General features: G+C 39.5%; 1 protein-coding gene across 12 annotated transcripts in view; it reads right to left on the reverse strand.

The window, feature by feature from the left end:
- Positions 1 to 27,963, reverse strand: part of TTLL11 (tubulin tyrosine ligase like 11) — a 226,364-nt gene that overhangs the window by 188,567 nt on the left and 9,834 nt on the right. For 10 of the 12 annotated variants that reach the window (XM_044992371.1, XM_044992373.1, XM_044992374.1 and 7 more), the window contains exons 2-6: positions 15,521 to 15,617; positions 13,226 to 13,359; positions 3,298 to 3,873; positions 1,170 to 1,265; positions 527 to 645 (exon numbers count right to left, since the gene is read on the reverse strand). In XM_044992371.1, coding sequence (XP_044848306.1) covers positions 527 to 645; positions 1,170 to 1,265; positions 3,298 to 3,873; positions 13,226 to 13,359; positions 15,521 to 15,617 — 1,022 coding nt within the window. Of the gene's footprint in view, positions 1 to 526; positions 646 to 1,169; positions 1,266 to 3,297; positions 3,874 to 13,225; positions 13,360 to 15,520; positions 15,618 to 21,264; positions 21,405 to 27,963 lie in introns of those variants that run through there. The other 2 variants (XM_044992379.1, XM_044992375.1) reach the window with 2 other exon arrangements.

The raw sequence follows: 27,963 nt of genomic DNA on the forward strand, positions 1-27,963 counted from the left end.
TCCAGCCCCCTGCCTTCACTAGCAGGACCAAGTACTGATTTTGCCCTAGATCCCTTAGTGGCCCCCTCAAGGATTGAACTCACAACCGTGGGTTTAGCAGGCCAATGCTCAAACCACTGAGCTATCCCTCCCCCTAAGTCATTGGGGGCAAGTCATTTTTCAGAGCATTGTGTGACTTTCAAAACAAATTAATATACAAATCTGCATTTCCTGACTTTGTGAGTCAAAAATGATGCTTGAAAACCAAAAAACTTATAACGGCAGTAAGCATGGATTACTAGATCATTGGCACTAATGTTGGATCCAGTTATTAGAATAAAAGTGCTCAAAAACTATTCGGATGAGTATGCAATAAGGAGTTATGCACTGGTAGTTAGAGCTGATCTCACTGGATCACACTGTAGTTCTTTAGAAAAGCATGAACAATTCTGAAAGCAAGGTTTTAAAACCTAAATGCTTTTGAGGATTACTTTTAGGATTATTGGTGGGCACTGCTGACAAACAGAAGTTAAGTCAATAAACTTACTGATTATCTTTTTTCTTCTTTTTGTACGGGTCCATTAGACGAAGGGTATCTCTGATGACAGCTACTTTTATTTCTTCATCAACGGGGCTTGGGACATTTTCAAACACTCCTGGAGAAAGCTTTAATTTGTAAAGGATACAATTGTTCAGTGTAGAACTGCTGCTTATTTATTACGTAGCTGCTCAAGTCTTATTCTTATCCCTTAGGTCATAAATATACAATGACAGAGCATAGAACACTTCAGTAAAGAATAAAAATTACCTGTTGACATACACAAAATGATACTATGGAAATTTTAGTCAAGTCACCTAAATACATTGAAAAAAAGATCAACGCCATCAATGTTACCATTTATATACACAAACGTGAAAAATGGTTAATATTCACCCAAATATAATTAACTCAACTGCCAGGATGTTGAATAAGAGTATTTCTAACAAAGATGATGGAGAGCTTTCACAATTCCAATAAGTCATGTTTCAAGAGTATCAGGTTAGCAATGATTGCAAAACCAAATATTACAAAAAGCCTTACAGGTTTCATATTAGCTGACAGTTTCCATCTTTCAAAAATGCAAAAAGACCAAAAAAACCAACCCCCAAACAATTACATTCTAATATCATGTCAGACTGGAAGGTCTTACCTCTTGCTCATGTTCTATTCTCATGCTGGGGTTTGCATTTACTTCAAGTAACACAGGCTTCAAATTTTTCATTAGGAGAATGTCAAATCCTAAAATCTGTGCATAACGCAACATAACATTACTTTAACTCGCTGCGATTTCTTTTAGAGAATTGCACATATCATTACGTAGACAAGTTATCCACCTAACTAAAGGAACGTCTCTCCCAACCTACCCAGGGAACTGGAGAGCTCAACATGATTATCTAACTTCTTTGTTTTCCCCCCATCGTTGGGGAAGCACTTCCCCAGAGTAGAGACATGCAAAATTCCATTCCCACAAAACATTTTAATAATCATCTTTTAAACCTCTTCCTTCATGAACAGGCTGCTATGCCATCATGCTGTAATAAGAAGGGGAACGGTTAAGGCATTTGAGTGGGATTCAGGAGATCTGGGTTAAGTTCTTAGTTCTGCCACAGCCATCCTGGATGGCTTTAGGCAAATCACTTAAGTTCTTCATGTCTCGCTTCCCCACTTATACAACAAAGCTAATATTTCCTTTCTCCTGCACTTTATCTGCCTTGTCTGTTTAGACTGTAAACTCTTTGGGACTGTCTCTTCCTATGTGTTTGTATGGCATTTAGTGCAATGGGGCCTTGAGTTCTACCAGAATTTCCTTGGTGTGGTCATCTTTCCTTGCTGAGCCCTCTGAGTCTTCTCTGTAGCATACCAAACACAGTGTCTGCTCAGCCTTTGCGAAGTCCTGCTGAAGACACTACCTACTTGCCTTCAGCCAGTTAATGCAATTGTGAGATTTTTGCAGATCTTGATTAAAGAAAAGTGACCATCCTTGCCTCCAATTTCTCCAATTCATTCCAGTATCTTAGCTCTACACTCAATCTGCCATTCCTCACAAAAAAATGAAGTCTGATTTCACAAAACCTCTTTTACCAGGATAGTTTTTTTCCTCAGCCGATCTAGTGGTTTGTACAGTGCACTGCAGCATGGACTTCTCCCTTCCTGAGGCTTCTAGCACACTATAGAGACCATTAAGATAGGCAAAAACCCACCTCTCTCCTGCAGTGGAAACCAATTTACTGTGGATTCATCTAGTTGTTGTGTGTGGCCAGAATACAGATTTGCCCCTACTTAGAGGCTCTTTGTTGTGGGGAGGGAAATAAAAAATGTTGTAAGTGTAGTTATCAGTAGAGCATTTTATTGTGGATTTGGACACTAATTGGTAAATTGCTGCTTCAGTGGTCATCTCCACTTTAATAATAGAGTTTGTTAATATAATTATAGCCTGTCACGGTTTTCTGGTGAGACCTGCCTGAATTACAGTTCTGCAAAGGTCATTTGTGATGCTGGACATTTCATGACTCATCTTTCTTCCTGTCTTCTCTTACAAAAAACCCCAGCAAAAATACCACACGGATGGAGGAGATTTTTCCTGGTTTAGTGAGTTGGTTCATAGTACATATAAACCATTTAAACTGACTGGGCCAGTTAGAAACCACAATGTGACAGACCACCTAACTTATCAAAGTGCCAATAATCTGAACTGGTCTTTTATGTGGAGAATACAGATGGCCATCCAGATGCCAACGTTTGGAAGGTAGAGGTAAAAGGGAATGAGAGGGATGGTAGGGGATTTGGAAATGTGCTAAGTGCTCAGCATTTCCCTTATGTACTGCCAGTGGCTACCTTCATCACTCTATTTATACTACACTCATCACTATCTGAGCATCTATGATTATAATGATTTGGAGTTTTCAACATTGCCATCTGGAAGCTTCAAAGGGGAGTGTCTGAATGTGACTGAAAACCCACAGAAACTATGAGGATGTGTTTAAGGGTGGTGGTAACGTGGCTTCAGTGACACTGATGAGGGTCTGCAAGCCAAAAAATGTGGTGAAGAGAATATAAATTGTAAACTTGCACTGGACATTGCCCAGTTTTCAACTACTAACCCCACTAGCGATCAACAAAAAAAAAAAAGAGAAAACTTTTTGGGAAGTGAATTAAACTAACAAGCTTAATATATGCATTAAAAAACTTCACTCCAATATTGTTACAGGAAGCGCTATAGCAATGATGAGGTTATATTTCATGGGACTGCACCCCTTACATAAAAATTCCTGACCTACCTGGAAGCAAGTTGGCCCAGGCTTTCCAGCTGGTATATCAGATTGGTAATAAACTTTCAGCTCTGGAGTCAGTGCAATAACAGTCTTAATCACCAATGAAATTATATCTGACCACAGTTTCTTGATGTCAACCCCTTTGGAAGACAATCTGTAAAGAACGCTTGAAAAAGTCCTTTTGCTGCCAGTGTTTACATTGTCAGAATGGATGAAGTTCCCACTATGAATATTCAGTGAATAGTTGGTTAAGTGCATAAATACCTGGTGCAAGTTTTTCAGGGTGGGTTCTTGATACGGCTCTGTACAAAATCTAGAAAGTCCATCTTTGGCTATATAAATCTCTAATGGTTCTAAAGATTTCAGTAAGACATATAGACGAATATCAAATTTCAGTTTGTCAATCAGCAGCGGTTTGCTGATATATTCCTGGACTACAGCTGGCCGGCTCTGTAGATTTCCTGCCAGTCTAATGTCACTGGGGTCTTTAATGAGGTAGATTCCATCCCCTTGACACCCGCCATCAGGTTTCACAATGAAAGTGGGCTTCCAGGGTGGATCACTCTCTTTCATCATGCGAACCTAGAAGGAAAGAAGGATTATTAGATCAAAGAAGGACATGAATACAGGGAAAACACCTTGCTTATTTCTGAAGGAAAAGCTTTAATGCTACGACAACATGTGAAAGGAAATTCCATGTACAAGTAAAAGACACAGCATTGCAGAAGTAAACATCATGCAAGTAAAAGTGGAAAATACACAGTGGTGCTTGCATCTTCCCAGTAAGGCTCTGTCTACACTTATGGAGGTGTGTAAAGCACAGCCACTACACATGCAGATACAACCACAGTGACCGGCTCCAGCTGCTGGAGCCTTTCGCTATGGTGAGGAAAGGCTCCAGCAGGGAGAAGGCAGTGGGGAAAAGACCATCATCAAGGAGCTCCTGGAGCTTTTCCCCGCTTCCAGAGCCTTTCAGCCATATCCTCCCTTCCTCCCCCAGTCCAGCAGGACTAAATCTTGTCTGTTGTATGGCAAATCCATGGAATTACTGCACACAAACTCTTGAGCCTTGAAATCAGCACCCCTCCAGACATACACACCCCATTAGATGTGTGGCAAGCACAACTTTGCTGGAACCAGATCTGTCAAGAAATGAGAAATGTTCATTTTCCATCAATGAGTGGTTTTCACCAAAGAGATAGGTTGTGTTAGAGAAGCTAGGGCATACTAACAATACAAAGTACCACAACAAAAATATTTCTCCCATTGAATAGCATACTCTATACATGCCTCTAGTGGACACTGCTCTTCAGTTTGTAACTGAATATTTCCTGTAAATTACACCATTGGTATATTCAGGCCTTGAGCTCAACTACTAATTTTCTGATCAAAAGGAGCAAAAAATTGTGTCTACCATGATCACAGCAACTTCTAGAAGTGGTTTTACATCACATTAGGGAAATCTGTTCCTAGTGGATTACAATCTGTCTAGACACACAGTATGAAATAAGAAAGTGAGGAAAGTTAGGCCAGAGAGTTTGATGGTATTTAATATTGTAGCTAAACCTTTGGTTGAATTTGAAATGCATGACATGCCTAGCTTTGTATCCTTTCCAACTTAGCACAATTCTGAGATTTTCAATTTGCCTGTGTTAGTTCGCCTCTATTATATTAGTTTTGCATGAAGTGTATTGCCCCCAGTGGACGACAATTAGTTATTTGAAACAAAAACATTAAACAAAGATTTAAATGTGAAAAACCTGTTTAGGGAAACCACCACACTAAATAAGTGTTAGTTGTTTTACAGATAACTTTATGTGCCTAGATAAATCATTTTAATTTGCATTTTCATACTGTGGATTTCTCAAGAATTGAGTCAAGTGTTTTTTATTGTTACTGGGTGATAATGTATATTCCAGCACATTTTGTTTGCAGAAATGCATATTGGCTATTGACTTGATAACCAGTGTGGGTTGGACTGGGGTGGGTGGAGGGAGATGCCCTTACTAGAAGAGAAATTACTGGGTAAGAAATACTCCATTCTACCCTATATCACCCCCTAATGTGCATACAAATGGAAAGCAGCTAGTCTCAGAAGTAGAGAGGGAGGCGTAGGAAAATAGGACCATATAAAGCACATACATTTAGTTCATTTTGGTACCACTGCTCACAGCACCTTCCTACAAAAGATGTCTCTGTTGATAAAAGAAAATTGACTTTGTAGTGCTTACTAAGGCCATGTCTACATGAGGACACTCAGGAAAATTAAGCTGAATCAAGGTGTAACATGAGAATGCACATAAAGTGCATTAACTGCCCTGCCACTCCCACTCCCCATGTGGATGCTCTCATCCAAGGAGGATTAAAAGTTACAGCAAATGAAGGCCACTTTGCTCCTGAATGAGACCATCCACATGGGGTTAACATGCTTTAATTTATGCACATTGACTTCCAGAGGAACCCTATGTAGACATGGCATAAGAGCACTGCTAGTAGACAGGAGGCCCCTTTGCAGATTCCTCCCAGTGTAGCAATGTCCTTTCTACTTACAGTACAGAGTAGGCATGTAACATGAGTCTTGATTACTTCTGACACTTGTCTGACTGATACCTAGGCCTCCATGATGTGTAATGCAAACCATCATGCCAGGGAAATTTTTAACTCTGTAATACAGTCTGTATCCTAGATCCTTGGGGGTGAATATAGGGCATGATTAACACCAAATCCCTATGTAACATGGTCAGCAATCTCCCAAAAGCCCCCTCATGGCTGCCGTGGCTCTACAGCACTCTGCCTGAGTTTCCCTCTCTCATGAGACTTCTCAATAACTCACCCAGTCCACAGCATTAAAAAACATTCCCCTCCTGGAGAGGGATCAATGTAATTACCTCAGACACACATTAATACTTCATGCCAGCTTCATCCAGCTGGCCACTGGTTCCACAGGTCCAATAGTTCTCTCTCCTTGATACAGGAGCCCCCAGTCCTGCTTCCCTGCACTGGATTCAGTTCAAACTGTCCCTTTATTCCTTGCAGCACTCACCTACAGCTGCTACTCTTCAGTTAGCTGCAGAGTTCCCCAGGCTTCTGGCACACTGCCACTCCCAGCCCTCCTAGCTGGAGTATTAGGGGCTCAAGTGGGAGCCTTTCGCCAGGGACCGCTCCAGGGAGTCTGTCTCTTCCTCCCTTATATTCTCAGCCCTGGCCTCTTCATTTATTATTAGCTACCCAAGGAGGTGAGCTGATCTTGTCACAAGTGGGCTAAGGCCCCATTCCCTTTAAAAAGTCCAGTCACCCTGTGATACCCCCTCTCTGCACCATTAGCTGTGGAGTATTGGTGGTCTTGTCAGAGACCCAAAACCCCTACCAAACTCCAGAGGTGACCTATAAAGCTCAAAAGCATGAATGAAGCTGGTAGAAAGAGCAGGTCACTTATGCAGCAGAAAGCTTCCATTTACACACAAGTGTAGAACAGCAGTAATGACAGCTAATGGGAGTTACAAAGTTCAGCTCTGGACCCAAATGCCCCCAAAGTTTGAAGTCATATAGATTTGGAGTTTTTGCCTGGTCCTCTGTAATTTCCACACATCAGTATCAGCAGGCTTTTAACTTTGGTTGCGCTAACAATGCTGGCGGTAATAACAGAAGATGGTAAACACAGACTGCTATGGTAACTAATAACTTCTTGTACCAGCATCAATAAATGTCTTTTTACATGTCAGCATGAGGTCCAGCCAGAAGCAAAAAAACATCCTGGCCAGTTTTTCTTTCCTAAAGAACCAGTGATCATCTGTAAGAAAATCAGATGACGCCCTCTTAGAAGAGATTGTGGTATGCTGGCAGGACCAAATAGAATTATTTTTAATAGGGTTGGTTGGCCTTTGAACACCACATGTTAGTTGATACATTCATTTAGTAAGTAGTGTTTGGAGGCTAACAACATTCCCAGTTGGATGCAACGAATCAGAATTTAACAGAATACTTATAACTAATCGCTGGGCTTACGATCTGCCCATACCTAAACTGCACCTCTTCTGTCAGTTCTTTCAAAAACAATGTAATTAAGTTATTTTTCCCATAGAATGACCATCACATCGCAAGTTGCCTACATTATTACATTTCGAAGAAAAAATAAAACCTCAAACTTCAACTTTTTATTTAAGAGGACAAACCAGAAAAATTGTAACTAGGTCACTGGGAGGACCTGACAATATCAGCTGGATATATAGATCCCTCATGGTGCATCAATAATTCCTACTACCCACGTTTTATTTTCGCCATACAGAGCAATAAAATCAAAGGAGAGAGACTGCCAGGTCTCAAGAAGGACAATGAAAATTGTGATAGAGGGGCAGGCAAGCTTCAGAGCAATCTAAAAGAAAAAGCGTTCAAAAATATAGCATGCTTTACAACATGTTAGAAGGAAAGGAAAGAGCACAGACATATTTTTAAGTTAGCGAAGTTGACATGCTTCAGAATTCATGAGCATGCTGAGGATAAATCAAACTCTTTCGCATGTACATAAGCAGTTCAAATCCCCTCAGTGTCAATGATGCCCAATGGCTGGTCCTATCACGACTGTTTGAGATTGTAAATGCACTTAACGGTTGGGTCCTTACTGTACATCTCAAGAATGGTATAAAACTATCAGGACCTGGCTCTAATTGGCAACCTTGTTGACAGTCTCCACAGAAAAGCCAAGGATTGAGTGAGACTGAACTACTCTCTCACCCTTTAAAAGGTGGCTCCTGCAGTTTAGGGTTGAGGTTCAGTGGCAGGGCCAATGTGAGAAAGCTTGCCCTGCTTCTGTCAGTACCACATATGATCTGCTGATAGTGCTATAGTCTACAGGGCTGGATTTCCAGCCACTCTCATGAGCCTTACATTCACAGATATTTTAAATTTTAGAAGTGTTAAAGCACGTTCTGTGTTTTCCAGTTAAAAACAACAACCACCACCACCACCACCACCACCCCACCCTACAAAATCCATGTTCCCATGGAAAGAGAATGATAGGTAGGAGACCATGAAATTCAGAACAATGCAGGCAAGGGAGCCCCAAACAACCAGGGGTAGCCAAGGTAAATGCAGGATGTATAGCAGCAGGCCACATTGTCTACTACACAGGAGATCCAGTGGTTGACATCTTCAAGAGACTTTTTAAAAACCATCTTCTCTCTCCAAAGCAGGTGGAAGCTACGCTAGTTTCTTGAATACCAGGAACAGTCTTAGTACACTCTGTTCTTTTCTTGAATTCATACATCACCAAATAAAAACGAAAACAAAAAAAGAAAATGAAAGAGGCAGAATTAAATTGCCATACTAAACTAATCTAGCACTACGCAGGAAGTGGCTGGTGCTGTTTTACATGTGTTCACAGCAGTAGCCTGCCTTCTCTCTGGCACTGCTCTGAGATTATTTTTCTTTGTTAGTTGGTATCCCGAGGCACCAGCAAAGTCGATCGATTTCCACAACCTGTCCTGGTACTGCAGGAGGAAAGAAAAACTGTGACATAGCAGAAGGCTGGCTACCATTAGGAAAGTTATGGAATTTCAGGAGTGACTGTCCATTTCTAGTGGCATCATTAGCTAATCCATCCACACTACTTAGTTCTCTTATACTAACCCTCAGATTTTCAGGGGATAGTGCAGAAGTTTTTTCATAAGACCCATTTACTTTACTGGGAACCACACCACTCTTCCTTCTCACTATTGTGTGAATTCAAATCTAATTATTTAAACTAGGGATTTTCTCAGGGTCAATTAATCTTAATGGAATGAAAGGTCCTTTATCAGAATAGGTGGTCACTTCAAGGGATAGGGAGGCAATAGACATCAGATATTTTCCCATGTTTTCTAAATATGGCCAAATCCAATAAGATCAATGGGACTAGTTGGGATGGGAGAATAAGGAAAGCAGAATTTGGCCTCTAATGGTTTTATCTACAAGGGAATAACTGTCTTCTCAATTATGTTTAACTACAGAATAGAGCTTTCCATAAGAATATTCCAGTTTTGTATTTGGTCAGGCTTATACATTAAACTCCCTGCTATAATTTCACACACACACACACACACACACACACACACACACCATTAGAAGGACAGAGACAATCTGTCTGTCTCCATTCCCCATTTCTGCTGCTCCTGCCTCAGGCTTTTTCTGCTCTGTTGCACAGGCTCTCTATTGAAGAGGAAAGTGCTTTTTGGGAACCACTATTTTGAGGATACAGTGGCAACCTTCTTGTTCAATACAGTATTTTAAACAGTCATTTCAACTGCTATTCAAATTCAGAACAAAACACCTGTTTCCTTCAGACAGAGGAAAATGTTTTGTATCAGCACTAATACATCAGGTGCTCCAAACCTGCTATCTTCAAAGGGCTCAAGCAAGGAGCTTCCATTCTGAATGCTCCAACATCAAACATAACAGTAACTCATTTCTCTGACCAAAGAAAAAGTGAGCAATGTCTCAGACTAAAGTCTGTCTAGACAAAAACACCAATGAATCACACTTCAATCCATGCTGGCTGAAGAGAGATGCAGCCCACTCAGCCTCATAAAAAAAATGGCAGCGTTGGTTTATTTGTTACATTTAAGACAAAGCTGGTTACAGAAAATATCAGGGAGAGAATGCAAAATGCAAGAATGAGAAAGGAATCCTACACACACAGTCAGGGTAGCCCATCAAAGGAAATTCAGAACCCAAGACTAAAAGTATTAGTTACAGCAAAGTTGCTAATTCAAAGCCCCTATTTGTGTTATTAATGAAGATCAACCTCCCTTTACTGAACTCCTTCCACAATCCATCCATTTCCACCGGAGAGGGCATCATTTTTCAACTTTCGCAGACAGTTATTTCTATTTCAAGACCAGTAATAAAGCAGGAAGGCATTTCCAGTTGAGGTGAAAACCCTGTTCCTGTCCTGGAAACTATTCACTGCTCTCCTTAAGCCTTCCAGTCCATCATATCTTAAATACACCAATCAACAAGAACAAGACGTAAAGAGAGGAGGAAGATCTGGGAATGGATCAATCTACCTTCTAGGAGATTGACTGGCCTCAAGGAAATAGAAGAATTCTTGGTATTGAAGGCAACTCTTGAAAGTCTTCTTTATAACCAGCAGAAGCCTCCAAATACTTTCTTTGAACAATCATGGTTTGTATAGACTGGAAAAATAAGTCATGTTGGAAAATGAGTTAACTCACAATTTTAAACACAACTTTGCACTTAAGGCATGTTGTATTTTGAAACATGTTAGCTGGTCATGGTTAACACTGGGAAGAGGGAAGGGGCCTAAGACTGACCATGACCATATAATACATTTTGTGCAAAGTTGTGTTTTTGACTAACACAATTTTAATATCTTCAGACATGCCTTATCTTCCCCATTTAGACAAACCCAAGGGGAATGGAGAGTACAGTAAAGGAATAAACCTTGGATGATGACATCCAATTTGGACTTCAAGCAAAGTTCATACGTTTTTACAGAAGAGCTGAGGAGATCTAGAACACAAAAGAGGTCTTTTTGGCAGGCAATAAGCCACCACAATGATATTTGCCCACTAGCTTCCAATTCTGTTTGACACTTAGATTCTCAATAAGGAAACACCAAGATAAGTCTAAGAATTCTTCATTTGATTTAACAGGACAAACTGTTAAGACTGAATACCCTTGAGATATTTCCAGATCTGCTAAACAAGCTGGATTTCAAATTTTCTTCCATCACTATGTCTGATGAGATGAAAAAATGCACCAAATTGCACCAAATGGTCAAGATGGCAGTTCTCTTACCAATTATTATTTTTTAAATCAGGGAAGATGTTACTGAAGTGGTTGCAGTATTCTCTGACTGGGAGTAGGGTTGGGGGAGGACGGAAATGGGAATAAATGGACACCACTTGGGTGGTCCAGTTATTTATACACATGTACAATATGACCACAGAGTCTTGTCCACAGGAGGAATGTTAAAATATATAACAGGCAATTTTATTTTGGCAAGCTGTGGAGGCTCAGCAGAAGGAAGCAGGGAGATCTCAGAGCTCAGGGAAATGTTAATGATGCAGCAATTTTAGGTTGCCTGTTCAAATACAGACAAATCTTATAGCTGTTTGGTGTCTGACTCTAGTTCCAAGAGACAATATCTCACATCACAAGGCCACAAACATAGATAACACTGAATATCCTCTCACACTTGGAGGTCATCTTGCCACATCAGTGCTAAGGCACAGTGGGAGAACAATGTGGGGACAGTTGTGCAGACGTTGCCCAGTCTGTATAGTACCGTCTGGATAAACAGAAGACTTCAATCTCCAAGGGCTGCCAATCCAACAACTCCTCACCAGCACTAAATTCCCACAACAATTAAAACAATGGAAAAAACAAAATTTGGAGAGTTCTTGTTGGGAACGGCCTCACCAATCTACAAGTGACGTGTTCTCCACACTCATCCCAATCATTTATGGTTTATGATACAGAGTTTTATTCATTTTTTATATTGCAAACATTTTGTTAAGTAGAACATAAACTCTTACAGCATAAACTATATTGTTTGATAACAAAAATGATACTTTTCTCAAACACAGATGGAAGAACACATGCAAGGGAAACTCCAAGCAATGTTTTATTGGACATCTGCTCTTCTTGGAATGGAAACCAAAAATCGTCTTCACATTGATGAGCGCTTACACACGGAGCAATATTTGTTTATCTGCAGTGCCACCTGCTGACAGCTTAAAGGTATAGTCCTTATAAATTGCTCTACAGTATGATGCATTTGCAGCACTGCCCAAATAATCAGTGCATAATAACTAGGAGTCAACATGACTCTCACAGGAATCAGTTACAACCCAGTGTACTACTTGGAAAGTTTACTCCCAAATTGTCTTCACTCAGTTGGGTTTGGTCCTGCTTTGAGCAGGGGGTTGGACTAGATGACCTCCTGAGGTCCCTTCCAACCCTGAGATTCTATGATTCTATGAAATGCCTGCAATAGCTAATCTGATTGCAATTTACACCTCCTTTTACAAATCTGTTTTACATCGACAGCTGAGGATACTATAGGATTCTTGCTCATTTTTACGGTCATTAGTAAAGTGTCAGAAAGATGACCCAGCACACTGGAAGATTACACATTAGAAGATGATCATGAATTTAACTTGACTGCTGATAAAAGTATCATATTAAAAAGTGACAGAGTGTGTAGAGGTCTAATAAAATTTATACCTTTTTCTGCTCACTTTTCCAGCAGAGGATACTGTAGAATACAAGAATACACTGGGTGAGTCAGACAGGGTTAAAATTAAAAACATACAATGTTTTTAAATACTAGCAGCAACAGAACAATACATCTTCACACAAAAGCAAAATAATTCTTTCTGGGTTTCATGAAAACCAAACAGTTTTATTACATTTTGAACATTTAAACAAACCATTCGAACACCAGTTAAACACAGAGGAATATGCGAGAATATATAAACACCGAACACATTAGGAGAGACAGCTTGTACGAATTCATATAAAACACACAAGATATACTAAAAAGACTTCAGTGAAAATGACATCGGTGAGATGTCACATTCCACAGAGTCCAGTCTCAGAACATCCTGCTACTCACTCTTTCTAAGCTCAGTAAAATATGCTGGGGAAAGGAGTTTAAACTTCTGCTGTGTTTAATATTCAAATACCCTTTTTGGTGGTGAGGAGGTGGCACAGTTGTTTTGATATTAATTCTAGAGCATAACAAGAAAGAGCAGCTCAATTAAACAATGTCTGATCTGAGGCAAACTGAAAAGAATGTATAGATTCCGTGGAATACAAATGTAGCTTTAAATAGTCTAACCAATATGAAAGTAAAGTAAGTGAAGAAGAATGACATGGTCACAAATATCTTACTGGCAGCATTATTCAGAGAATATGGAGAAAATTGATCTACCTCAGCAACAAAGAGGGGAAACTCTTCTGGCAGAATCCATGAATGGGGATAGAAGTTGTACTCTTCAGGAAATAGATCCTGCATTGTTCGCACTGCCCGACTCAGGGTAATTTTACGCACCATTTCTGTCATGCCTGGAGAAAATAAAGAAGTGTTTGGAAGTGTTCAAGATTATTCACTTAGGCTTTGCTCTGTGCAGCAAAATAAAGTAAGCCTGTGTGTTGTTACTTACCATATGTTTGTGCTCTGGCCATTGTATTCAATATATAACTAAATATTTGAAGCTACTAGTGATACTGACTGATTTGTAGCTTTTTACTTGGGTATTTATTTATACTGCACTTGCCACCATATCACATGGTTTGGGAAAGCTTGAAGGTAGTTGCCCAAATATAACTGGGAATCAAGGAAGAAGAATTTTTGTCCAAACATTAACTGACTCTTTGCTCCAGTCTGGAATTTTTACCTTATTTTGCCAGTGTTGCAGAGAAGAAACAGGAGACATCAATTGCTTCAGACAATTAGAACTGTACCTTCCTAAACTATTTACCCTTATTTAAACAATTACAGTATGTCAAAGAGAAGAGTCTTTCTTTTCATATAAAACAACGGTTAGGTCTAGTCTTTCAATGGCCCAATTCTGCCAAGAGCCTTCAAATCTCATGGAAGTAAATGGGAGGTGGAAATGTTGAATACCTCACAGGAGGTGCTTAGCAGATCATGGGATCAGGCCCCATTAACATTCCTGGGAGTTAGAAGTGCATTGTGAAGGGACTTCAGGATCTCGCTAACCTGTTTTTGTCAACTCTGCATCCTTCTTGCTCACCACATGGGAGGCAGGGTACAGCTCGGGCAAATATCATACACATGGCATGAGATTTAAACCACCAGAAAATTATAGCGCATTATCAATGTAGGTGCATTGTCCACTTTTGTCTATATTTTTGTTCACAAGCAGACAAAAGTCAGTAAGTGGAGCAAAAAGTTCTGTATATGGGTTTTCTTACTCACACAGCATACTAACAGCAGCAATATATCTGAAGTGAAGGGCTTAGATAAGTCAATACCTAAGCTCTTAGTTCTTATTCAGCGGGATCTATACTGGAATTGAATGAGAAATAAGGGATCTTAAAAAAGTAGAATAGTCATAATAAGAGGAGGGTTGACATGAACTCTTCAATATTAAAAAATCCATTTAAGGAACTGTGCTTTGAGATTTTCCCAGAAACACGCCAGAGCTCAATACAAAATAGATTTTTTTTTTAAAGTAGAAACAAATCCTCTAAGGAGGAGCATTTTTACTGATGTTACAAGACACACAAGAATTGTTTAAATTATTTTAATTTAATTACAACCTAAAGATCAGGTTTCTCTGAATTAATATGTTCTATATATGTATTGCTCCACTCATCAAACATCCTTAGTGTCCCATTATACTCTCAATCCATAAAGAATTTGAGTCACCCATTCTGGTATTCATACCATGTCTTAACTAAATCTCTAATTATTGATTCATAAAACATGCCCAATACCAGGAGTCAGAGTGATCCAATTTGAACATCTTTTTTCAATATATAACTACTCACAAATGAAGAATACGGTATACTGTGAATCAAATCATCTACTGATGAACACAACAGGAAATTTGCTATTCATTTCAATGGGACCATGATTTGATCTGATAGATTTGTATCTGGGCATCTGGGGTCCACTCCCAATATAAGAAGCCATGAAGCCCGGTTTCATTTCATATTTATCTTCTGATTAATGAAGGCTTTCAGAAGCATCCAAAAGGTCCTTTCACTTTACTTAATTACTGGTTAATTTTAGCATCCCTTTTACTTTATCAGAACCTCAGGATCCAGATCTACTGTACTGTAAAAGACTTCTACCAATTATCATGATCGTTTCTGAGAATTTACATATTTGATAACTGCAGAAAGCTATCAATAGGAGAGTGCAAAAGACTGAATACAATCTAGACGAAAGGTCCAAGGAAGATCCAAGGTAATAAAAGATGGCACCATTTGTTTAAGGCTTTGTTATTGCAACTGTAATCACCACTATGCAAGCAGCAAACACTCTCCTTGATGGTGAAACAGATAATCAGGCATTTACTTGCATCAAGATGAGAACACCAGACTTTTGATCAAAATAAGATGAAACCTTTCATATTTTGCAGACTGTTATAAGTGGTAACTGCGCAACATATTACCAACAAGGTGGGTGAATATTCAGACAGCACAAAGAACAGTTTAAAAGCATTTCTTTAACTTCAAGCACAAGATTAATTACCTGGAAACTTGTTGACTTGACCTGAGAATATGTCATTATCATGAAACGATACCCCATGCCAATAGATATCACAGGGCAAGCGCCGACCAAATGGAAACTGGAAAAAAGATATAATACAGATTTTGAAAGAGATTGGCTACATCTACAAGTTTCTTACCTTTGTAGAAGTTCAAATAAAAATATAAGCCCATCAGAGAACAGCATTCTGGACATCAGTAAAGTCCACACTTCATATCTAATGCCCAACTTCAATGGGAAGAGCTTATTGTAAGATATCAAAGTTGGGTCCTTTGCTAGTGTGTGAAGTAAAAGCTATTTAAAAAAATATTCAACTTTCTTTTTCTCAATAAATACAAGAGAAAGATGTGGCTTCTTTGCCACTACTCTTTTGTAAATAATTACTGTTCAAATTTAATTTACTAAGTTAACTCTGGACACACACAAATTAATAATAATTTAAATTTGCAGTATTTAAAGTATTACTTTTTCCAAATGTTGACTGCAGCTTTTCAACCAAACTGAATCATATGCTTGAGCTCAGGCTCAAACTTAAAACTGAGTGCTCAGAACAGGATATTTAAATTTAAATACAGTAGCTTTACATTGTTTTAAAACAAGGGAAAAAAAATCAAACTATACCAGCACGGTTGGCCTTAGGGGTGGGCCACCAGGGCGACCACACAGGGGCGCCATGGTCAAGGGGGCATGCTGCCAGTATAGAGTCAGAAACTGGGCAGGTGGGGAGGGGGGTGTGCAGATTTCTCCCTGCTTCCTCCCAGCATAGGAGCATGGGGTTGGGGAACGGTGTCTCCTGCAACATTCCTCCACGCCCACTAGAGGGCTGTTAAGGGGGAGCAAGGAGTGTCACTTTTCCAACCTGGGCTGTGAGGTGAGCATCAGAAACTGATGCTCTCCTGCCCTGCCCGTACGCAGGAAGCCGTGACATCCCTCCTCGCTCCCCTCCACAGCCCTCTAGGGTGCACGGAGGAGCAATGCTCAAGGGGGACAATGAGCAGCAATGTCTGCTGCTCCATGCATCCAGGTCAGTTTCCCCCACATGGGTGCAGGAGGGGGGTTCAGGAGTTAGGGGCACAGGAGGGAGATGCAGGGGCTAGGGGTGAAGGGGGCACAGTGCAGAAATTAGGGGTGCAGGAGGGGGTGCAGGGGTTGGGGCACAGGAAAGGGTGCAGGGATTGGGGCAAAGGGAGCACAGTGCAGGGGTTAGGAGCAAAAGGGGGATGGAGATCCTGGGGATCCCATGGAGGCCAGGAATAATGGGGGGCACCACGCCCACAGGGGCCTGGGATGCCAAAATACAAGTTCGCCCAGGGTGCCATTTTCCCTAAGGCTGGCCCTGTTGCCAGATTTTAATAAATAACATATATTTCTAAAATACAAAGTGAAGCAGTTGTACTATACTTTTCAGTATCAACCAGGTGCCAACTATAATTTACATTTAAGGCCCTACCAAATTCATAGCTGTGAAAAACATATCACGGACCGTGAAATAAGCCCCCTCCCCCATGAAATCTAGCTATTGGAGGGGAGAAGAAGGGGCAGGGCTGAGGGCACCCCATCTAGGGGCTCTAGTGTTCCCCAGGCTCCAGCTGCTAGTCCCCGGGCTGGGGAGGGATGGGATTTACTCTTCCCCTGCACAGCTGTTCTCAGTGGGGGAATCAGACCCACCTCTAGGTATCTCCCCCCGCTGCAGGAAGCTCCATGGCAGCAGTTGGGCTTTGAAGGCAGCACAGAGTGAGGGTGGCAATCCTGCAGACACCCCCCCCACTCCCCCCCCCCACACACACAACAGCTTTGTGACCCCTTCACATCCTTCTTTGGGTTGGAACCCTGGCAGTTACACCACCAGGAAATTTCAAATGTAAACCTCTGAAAATGTGAAATTGACTAATTTTCAAATCCTAGGGCCATGAAATTGACCAAAATGGACCTAAATTTGGTAGGGCCCTATTTATACTATTTTGTTCATTTTATTAGCAGCAAATGGACAGCTTTTTAGCTCTGTGATAGGAGATACAGGAAGAAGGAATGAGAAATCTATATTTGTCATTTTCTTCCAGATATTAGTATTTTTTAAAGAAAAGAAAAATAACTGAAGTTAAACAAACAAGCAAGCTTGCAAACAGACCAATCATAGGCAAAATGTTTATTTTAATTTATCAGTTGGAGCAGAGAAATTATCCCTACAGCATTAGCCACTCACACATGTGAAAGGGTAATTTTAGCATAATTACATATACCACACTGTTGCATCCTATTGTCAAAAGCTAGTCATTCAAAAAATTAAGCACTGCATTAAAACAGTGTAAAGCCTCTCAACTTCAACCAGTCAACCCTAGCAGGACAGGCTATATTCATGAGGTCAATTTCCCAAATACACAATATGTAACCCATAATCAAAATATTGTTTGGTCAAAATGTATAGACTAATTTTCTCTAAATCACTCCTCCAGGGCTATTCTTCTGAAAAATGGACTACACAGTCATTCCTACCTGTTCAAAATTATCATCTTTTCCTCCTGTGAATCTGTGTAGGTGCCATTAATTAAATATGTGATATAGAGAATTATTCGCAGGAAGATATTGTACTAGGAAATCAAATCACTTTGAGACAAACGTGTTATACTTCTGCTTCCAATCATAGTACTTTTAGGATCCTATCTTGTGAAAAGTTAGCATCAACGCCCACTGACCTTAAACAATTGAACTATTAAAAACAAACTAACAGCACATTGAGCCCTTAACTAAACTCAATATACACTACAGCAATTTGTCTGGCTATTTATGGTTAAGTTTAACTTCCCTCCATGAAAGAAATCCTTATTAGCACTAATGTATATTAGGCAAAAGAAAGAAAATTTAAAAAAAAAAGTTTGAAACTTTTCTAGTGAAAATCTGTTCCTTTATTTGCAACTTCAATTAAAAGTGCAGTTTATTTAGTAAATAACTGAAAAAATAATCAAAACACTAATTTGGCAATGCATTCCTTTCTCCAATTCCTAATTCATAGGAGTAACATGCACAACATAACAGAGCTAGAAAGCTCTGGTCTCATTTCATTATTATTCAGGCTGCAAAGAGGAAAAAAAAATGTGTTTTTATATGTGTGAAAATTAATTCCGTTAGGCTCTGAAAGACAATCAGTGGCCTTAACCCTTCTCTCCACAGGTATATTCAGAATAAAAATTCTGTGCTGGTTCTCAGACTGCCCTTCCCACTAAAAACTTGAACAATTTATTTATTTATTAAATGAAATTGCAATGAAGTGAATGAAATTTGCATTTATATAGCACCTTTCATCTACAGAGGATATCAAAGCATTTTACAAACACTGCACAGAAACCATTTCACAATGGATGAAGTATAAGCACCTCAGGGCTGGAACATGGCTGCATTTTGCACCAGAACATTACTCAGAGTGGGACTTCCCCACTGTGAGCAAATCAAGTGAGTATTTACGCAAATCAAATTCTGGATTTACCCAAAAATAGGACTAACACCCTGACTCTTCTGAAATGCCACTGGTTCTTCAGTGTCTAAACCATGATTTAAACTTCAGAATATAGTTTAAACACAAACAGGTCAGCACCTTGGGCCCACGGACGGTGCAAGGATATTTTGCACCCTAGGCAAAACTTCCACCTTGTGCCCCCCCCCTCCTCTCCCCCTGGAGCATCGCTTATTATAAACTTTCAAAAATGAATACTGCATAATGTGGAGTTTGGAAGCGGCACCTCCGCCAGCCCTTGCCCCTCCGTCGCGCTGCAGGGTTTAGTTTCACTTTCCCTCGCCCCAGGAGGCGGCTGCGCCCAGCCCCAGGCACGGCACATTGGAGGGCAAAGCTCACCTGAGCTCAGGACTGCGTCCTGCCTCCCGCCTCCCCCAACGGCTCCATCCCTCAGCTGCACTGGTTGCCACGCCTGGCTGGCTGTCTCCTCCTTTCTCTGCCGCAGGCTCCCACTGACCGTCCTGCGCGGAGCCCCTTGCTGCGGGGGCGGATTTGTTATGGAGGTCTCACTCCCCGCCCTCCCCCACTCAGCTGACTTCCATGACACTGGACACCGCTTTTTGGTGCCCCCAAATCTTGGCACCCTAGGCGACCGCCTAGTTTGCCTAGTGGTTACACCGGCCCCGCTTGGGCCTACTCTGGCAGCTAAACCCATCTTAAATCATCCCTTTGAGGAGTATCTCTTTGTTAGGGAATACATACGTAGAACAGACCTGTTTTAATGGTTCTTCTTCCATGCCCACCTGATGCAGATGGAAAAGGGGACATTATTAAGGCATCCCTCGTACCCTGATAATACCGACACCTATGGTTAGCTGGTATAAGCAGCCTCAGGACTCTAATTTATGCCTGGCACTGGGCAAATTCACAATAGCCACAGGATTTGGGAACCATAAAAGTGGCTAAAGCCACCTTTCTCCCCTTCTTCGCAGTCTTGTGCTGAGATGACAAGAGAATCTGGTCCCTGAAGCTTTCAGTACAAAACAACTTGGGGCTGTGCCTGTAAACAATTAATCTTAACTCTTCAAGCCATTTATTTAATGTCCTCCAAGTCTGAACAAAAAAGATCTTTGAACAAAACCAGGAGAGAGAGCATAAAAATGAACAGATTTGTTTTCAAAACTCTGACCCAATTAATAATCAATCATAGTCAAACAGCTCTGACCAGGCTTTTCCAGCTCTTGATAGGAAGCCAATAATTTAAACTGTGTCCCACAGGTCACATCAGTCTGTTCCATCATGTTATGGACAAGCTAAGTGACTCTTGGCTTCTTGTCAGCTTTTGCTACCATAGAATTTCAAACTGTTTCTCTGTTGCTGTGCCTCTACTGAATATATAGGCAAATGGAACATAGAATGCTAGGACATTTGAGGTCTCAGCCATATGTTTCTTCCATTTTCCTGTTTGTGTCTAGCTGAAGGATTAATTTACTGAGACACAAATAAATTCAAGGTGCAAGCTTAATTTATGCCCATTATTTTATTCGGCATATCATGTCCATTTCAAGAATCTGACACACTCAGTGAGATAGTCCGCTCTAGAGGCATTAATAATTGCTTCAGTGGTATGCATACTACAATTCTGCAATGCATGTTGTGAGCTCCACCCCTGTGCATCAGCCAAGACACAGCTCTTGCTGTTGTAATTTTATTCAAAATTCCCACACATGAAAGTTATATTGTTTTCCTATTTGTTGCTTTTGATAGCAGAATTTGAACCTGTCAATTACCCTCCTCAGAATCTTTCCCATCTTCTTGATATACCAGTGTTAGCATATATAATTCATTCTCCACTCAGCTTTAATGTTATTGTTCTCTATGGTATATTTAAACAATTTGGCTTCATTTATTCAACCAACTTTGACCAAGCTGATTACCATTTTCAGCTGTGATTGACAGACAGGGCCCCCCTGATTACTAGCTAACAAGGCAATCACATTATCTCTCACAGATCATATTGGCATGGCCCATCACTGCAAGTTAAAGCAAAGCACTTCACCCTTGGCTTCGAGTCATCTTCCTATCTACAGAATTTCAAACAATTCCTCTGCCCTTTTTTATTACTTCATGTACCTGAATATGACATACAATGTAATTTGCAGTGTTGGTCCCAGGATATTAGAGGCGCAAGGTGGGTGAGATAATATATTTTATTGAACCAACTTCTGCTGCTGAAAGAGACAAACTTTCAAGCTTATACAGAGCTTACCTCACCTACCTTGTCTCTATACAATGTAATGATCTTCTGGAAATCACTGAAGAGTAAAAGTTATTCCCAAACAAAATGTTTATGTAAAAAAACCAAAACGTTATAACTTTAAGGTTGATAGTGTTTCGGTGAAGTCCAGCTAACCTTCCTCTGCTATACCCCACTGAAACAAGGTAGCATCCTGAGCACTGAGGTTGCTACAGTACTGGAAGCCTGGAGATTTAATTAAAGTCAATTAACCCATTTCTATACTGACACTTGCATGGCAGTTATTGGGCTAATGAGGCAATTGGCTCAGTACTGTAATTGGGAGGAAAAAGAAGTAAAAGGGACTTAGAGAAAGCTGTGTGGCAATCAACTCCTGCTGTATACCTGTGGTTCTTTATGTTTTAAAACTGAAGATTAAATGCACACATGGTGAAAGAGAACAGCTTGCACAGATTTGTAACTAGGAAACAGAAGAAGAGGCTAGGCAGCAGTACTCACAAAGCAGGAGAAGGGATGCCTTGTGACAGTCACCCAAAAAGTTATACTTTCTTTATAAAAAGTCTACACATCTTTGAGGGAAAAAATTGAATGACAAAAAATTAACAGTTAAAGGACCCAGTCAGTTCCATACTGCCATACAATCATTCACTAATAATACCCCCAACCAATTTCCAACACTCACCCAAATTAAAGACTGTCACCATATTTGGTCTGTACTGGAAATATGCTGTTGAATGCATACTCATTACTGTTATATGTTGTTTATTAAATGTATAGTTAAGACTTTGAAAGGAATATAGTCCCAGGGGACACTATAGCTGAATTCGATAATTCTCATCATGTAGTATGTTGGAGTAGAGGACTACATTTCATTAATATAATTGGAACATCAATTTGGTGTTATGAAATGCAATTGATTATATGGTGATGTATTTGGAGAGCAGTTAGGATTAGAGTTTGAAAACAGGCTTATAATGAAAAGCTTGCTTCAACCTTAACTATGGAGCAGCAGCACAGGAACGGACTACTTCCTTATATCCACATTTGAAGAACACCAAAATGAGATGAAAAACAGTGACTATATTGACATTCAGCATGACAAAGTCAAGTTATCCCTGCTACAAAACAATTCTTTCTAAAATAAGAACAAGAAGTCAGTGCAGCTTTCCAACATGTAACAGCAAGAGAACACACAAAGGGACAAACTGATCCCTAATGCAAAGGCCTCCATGGGGTTACACAAGAGGTGAATGCTGCATCCTGTGTTATAGCTTCACTATCCCTGCCCCTTTATATATAATCATACATATCACAAATGATGACTAGGTTGATGTTGCTGTTAGATCATAGATCTATAATCTATAATCTAACAGCAACATCAACCTAGTCATCATTTGTGATATGTATGATATATATAAGGGGCAGGGATAGTGAAGCTATAACATAGAATGCAGGAGTTTCAGAAAGTGTCTTTTTTATTTTTTTAGACAAAAACAAAGTTACATTTATTTTGACTATAACCCCCAAGGACATGATACACTAGTTCTAGATGTTCTCACATTAGTCACTGTTCTGTATTCTTGTCAGTTATACCATTACAGTCCTTGTTAGATCCAGATGCACTTTACGGTATAGGAGCGCTTCCCAACATACACATCTGTCTGCAACTGGCCCTCAAAATTCTAGAGAAGCAGGTATGTCTACACACACAATTTGCACTGGTTTATACCAGAGGTGTGATGTTGCACCGATTTAGCTACCATTGCAACCTTGTATGCAGATGCTCTTAACATACGTTAAACAACAAAGGCAAGCTACATTCACACACAAAGTTACAATGGGTTAGCTAAATTGGTGCAACATTATCGGTGCCTCAGAAAAAGTTACGTTATTACAAGATAATCTGAAAGGTAATTTACTGCTCAGACTGTGTTCCTCCTACAAGGACTGACAAAGAAGCCTATAACAGAAATGGGAATGTAAGAAAATTATGTTCTTTGAGCCACAAGGGAGAATACCATCTAAAACATGCAAAATACAACTTTAGCTTTGGTAGATATAAGGAAGGAGTTATTTGGCTTTAGAACATATTTGCTTTAGAATATATTCATTTGTTCTTCTAATACATACACTTATTGAGATCTTAAACTCGGTTTTATCTTCCCTTTAAGAAAAGCATTTCAACTCACCTTTAAATCTACATCAAACATATAACAGAAAATATATTTGGAGAAGATTGAGAATGATTGACAGAGATGTCTGTAAAAGAAATCCTTATAATTTCACCCAGAGGAGATAATGATCTTCCTTGAAATATCCTTGCAGAAGTGGAAAATTAATTTCTAAAATTCCAAATGAAAAAATCTCTTAAAGATGTGAATTTAGGGGTCGTTATGGGCATACTGTCAATGTTTTTTTCTAATTCTCACTGTTTTAAAAGCACCCCTTATTGTTTAGGCTTCTATTCCTTCTCTCATGCTAAATCCAGGATAATGTGGGTTTCCCAAACAAATTCATAGAAAACTTCATAGCATTAGGCTGATGCAGTTTAGCTGTTTGTATAATGGTGCAGCAATATTGCTGAAACAAAGCCATTCTGAAATACCACTGTAACTATGGCAACCAGTGTTCAGAATGTAAGAAACAGCACATGTTGCATTGTAATATTGCTCACTATTAGGAATGGAAATTATCAGTAAGTGGATACCTACTTTATGAGAGCAGAGTCTAGCAGTGCCTCCTGCTAGCCATTTAAGCAAACACAACTCAGCTTGAATCAAATATTATAAATAGGAGCAAAATAAAAGGATGGAATAGGCTAGTTTAAGAATTATAGGTGAGGGTAAAAGGTAGGGACAGGTGAGAAGGGGACATATGAAGTTAAAGCCTAAAACCTGGCAAACCTAAAAGGTGTTTCATCTGGAGCAGGAGAAGGGGGAAACCTCCAGATCATTAGTTTGTAATATAGAATTTTCACTCTTATTGCCCAGAAGTTTGAAAAAGTCGCGTTATTTTTTTGTTTGGGTTTTTTTTTAACCTGGGTTTTTTTAATGGTGGTGTGGGTGGCTGCAGGGCTCCCACAAGAAACAGTTTGTGGTCCCTCTGGTGGGTCTGTAATAGAAGTTAAACACTATTCACAGAGCTGTACTCGCATCAGTGATACAAGTGTACAAAGACGCTGGCGGTACTATTGTCAATGTCTAACACAGATAGTGTAGCCTTGCTTAAAAGTAATTTGTTTCTTGGATCATTAGATTTTAGTGTTGCTCATTTTTAATCTCTGTTCCATATTTCTTGTCTTTTCTAACCCATATACATGTATCAGCTAAACAATAGATTTCACTTTCTTCACTCTCCTCCATTGTACCAAAACAGAATATTCAGCTCTTATTAGTATAAAATCTTAATTTACATTTTTCTTGTCCCTTCTTTATATAATTATTTCATAAGAGGAAACAAATTCAAATCTGATGGTATGGTACCAGACTTTGAAGGTGAAAATATATGTTCAACATTTAGTATTCAATATACAACAATTCTAATGAAATAAAATCATTCCAGAATTCCATTGTAACAATGGTAGCATACATTTAATGTACTTTGACTGAAATACTACTATAATTGGAGGAAAATGTGTCCCTGGAGTATGCATTTACAGTACAGAACTCCCTTCCCAACATCCTTATGGAGAAACTAGTCCTTTGTGTCCTATACTCAGTCAGGATACAAATGGTCAGCCAGTTCAAAGTGATTAAATACCTCCAAGTGCTTTGTAATGGAATTTAAAATGGGTTTTTTTTTGTAAACAGTATTACCATTTTATTTTCCTTTTGTGTGTCTATTTTCCTGGCCTTAGAGACAGTGTGTGATGAACTCCCACTAATGTTAAAGTGAGCTTCAAAGCCACATGAGAGCATTAAAAAAAAAAAGGGGGAGAGAGAGAGAGAGAATCTCTCCCAAACTAGCCAAAAGCAGCATCTGTTTGGGATTTATCAAATAGCCACAACTGGCCCTACCATAAAATGAAGCCTTTAAAACATGCAGGAATTATCATGGTATTTTTAGTTTGAAATTTCTTAATCATGAAGAACAGCACTATTTAAAGTTGTCTGAACTTTGAAAAGAAAAATAAATTGTCATATAAGAGAAAGATGGAAAATGAGTGACTAATTTACAACAAATAGTCTTTCTGAATACAGAAGTCACAATATCTACACAACATATTGGATACATGCGTTTCTCTGGTGGCTGCCCACTACCTAATCAGCAACTGAAAGTGCACAGCTGTACTGCAAACAAATACACAAAACTGAATCAAAGACATCAGTCTAGAATTCCGTAGATTAATTACATACAGCAAAGGAAGACAAATCATTCAGCAAACAGCAATTCTTTCTGAATTACGTAAATGTTGCTGAAAATAAAAACAGCTTCAAAAAATTGAGCAGAAGCAGAATACATCTAACAGGCCCCCTCAACATGTGTTAAATCATTTTATTTTATACATAGTAATATATATTAATAATTATGCACACTTTCGCTAAGGTCCTGGCCTCTAAAACAGTGGTCCTCAACCTTTTCGTCTGGCGGGTGCCAGATGAAGGACCGTGGCAGCGGTCGAGCATCCGCTGAAATGACGTCGCTTGTTGGCGGAGCCCTGCTCTAAAACTTCCACCACTATCTAGTCTTAATATTGTACTAAAATCAGTGGCTCTTAAAGAAAATAATACGATCTCATTTGTGGAAGTCTCTAGCTTTAGGTTTTCTCAATGTTTATTAGACTGGGCACTCCCTTGGACTTGGCTCCTGAAGGCTAGCGGTGTTATGGAGTTTCATACTAAGGCTATGTCTACCTAGAAACCTTCCAGAGGCAATTAGAAGCGGTAAAATGCTGTGGGAACCTTTATGGGCAGCCTCAAGCAATTAAAAAAAAATGCCAAAATCATACAGAGACCAAATGACAACTTATAATGTGCAAAAAGACAACAAAGGAACAACAGAAGAACTGTCATCTGGAGCAGCCCAATGGCTCCTCCTATTGGCATTCAAACTTTTTTTTTTTTAATCAATTTTTTTTAACCCACTTGCTAAATACTCCCTTGTAAACACTGATGACAACACAAACATCAGATGTCAAAACAGGCCAAGAAACATTTTGCTACATTTCTCTGTATTGTTTTTAAGATGTTAGTAACAGCATATTTAAAGGAAGTGAAAATATCTCCTAAAGAAGTGAATCCACTGGAAAAAGAAGGGGAAGAAAATGTGGTTTGTTTGGGACTGGATGGGAGGGTTCTTTTTAAACAGATTCAGAAATAAAATGTCTCCCAGAAAATCAAACTTTTTTCCTTTTCAATATTAATCTGTCATTGTAAAGGTAACAATCCTGCATAACACATTTATTTATATGGAAGTATAAATTAACAGAGCTTCAATAAGTGAAGAGTCCACTTTTCTACAAGTGTTTTATTAATGTAAAATGCTGTGCTTCAGTTTTTATATGACATTCGTTGTTTCCAGTTATAAATACAGAGTATTGCTTTTAGATTCCTATTCTCATTAGAAGCCTTTAATATTATTACATGAATGACAAATTAATATTGATATTTCAGAAAGATATTGTGCTTGATTCTCCGTGGTCCTGTACTCTGTAGTTATTTATACCAGTGTAAAGTGGATATAAATTGCTACCCACTTTGCCCTGGTGTAAATGGTGCAGGGTAACAGACAACTGGGCTTACTGTTTACCACTAAAGTTTCAGACAACACTAAAACTGTCCATTAAGTTAGGTTAGACATCTCAGCTATTTTCAATCTAAAATCATTATATTGAAATAGCTCCTTTGATCCCAAAGGATTCTAAAGCACTTTAAAAGTGATCTATAGAAATCATTTTACTCACTACTGAGCTGTAGCCACCTCTAGGATGAAACATGGTAATTGGCACACACAAGAAAACAGTACAGAACAGGTTAGGACCAGAAGTAAAGAATGCTGCAACCAACAGCAACTGCAGGAGCCAGAATAAAGTACTCGAAGTGGAATTTAAAGAGGATTCTTGGAGGTCTGAAGGCTATATGCCTGCTCCTTCTGATTCCCACCACCACCACCACCACCACCACCTTCGCCTTCCCCCTCTGGAGAGTATGCAAAGGTAATCAAGTGAAGTGGACATGGACCTCACCAAGTGTCCTAAACTCTCAGTCCCTCCCTCCAAGAGGTTCTTCCATGACACAGTATAACAGTCCCAACATGACCAAGATACTACAGGACATGAAGGAGAAAGACTTCTGATGCCTAAGGGGTTAATAAAAACAGAAAAAGGCTTTGGAAGCAACCAGGAAAGCTATCTAAACAGCCAGTTTGAAATCAATACAGAAAACTCTGAAAGAACTGCAATGGTTTAGGTAAGTGATTACTGAAAAAGCATAATATATGCTGTTCAATACAGGTAAATCTAATTTTACAAAGTTCTCAGAGATATCCAAATCCTTCATAAAAATTGAGGGCTTTGATAATCAGGAGATCTGTACTACAAAGCTGTGAAGCTCTTAAGAAGGCAAGTTTTCAAGTCTCCAGAGCACTTTTAAGTGTAAGGATGCAGCAACTACCATGATGCAACTAATACAGAAAGGTGTGTTAACCAGTGTACTAGCTGGAGCTGCAGTCCAGTGCAGAAGACTAGCAAGGACTCATAACAGAACTATGTGCCCAATGGAA

Source organism: Mauremys mutica, chromosome 18, assembly GCF_020497125.1.
Source record: "Mauremys mutica isolate MM-2020 ecotype Southern chromosome 18, ASM2049712v1, whole genome shotgun sequence".
Classification (NCBI taxonomy): Eukaryota; Metazoa; Chordata; order Testudines; family Geoemydidae; genus Mauremys; species Mauremys mutica.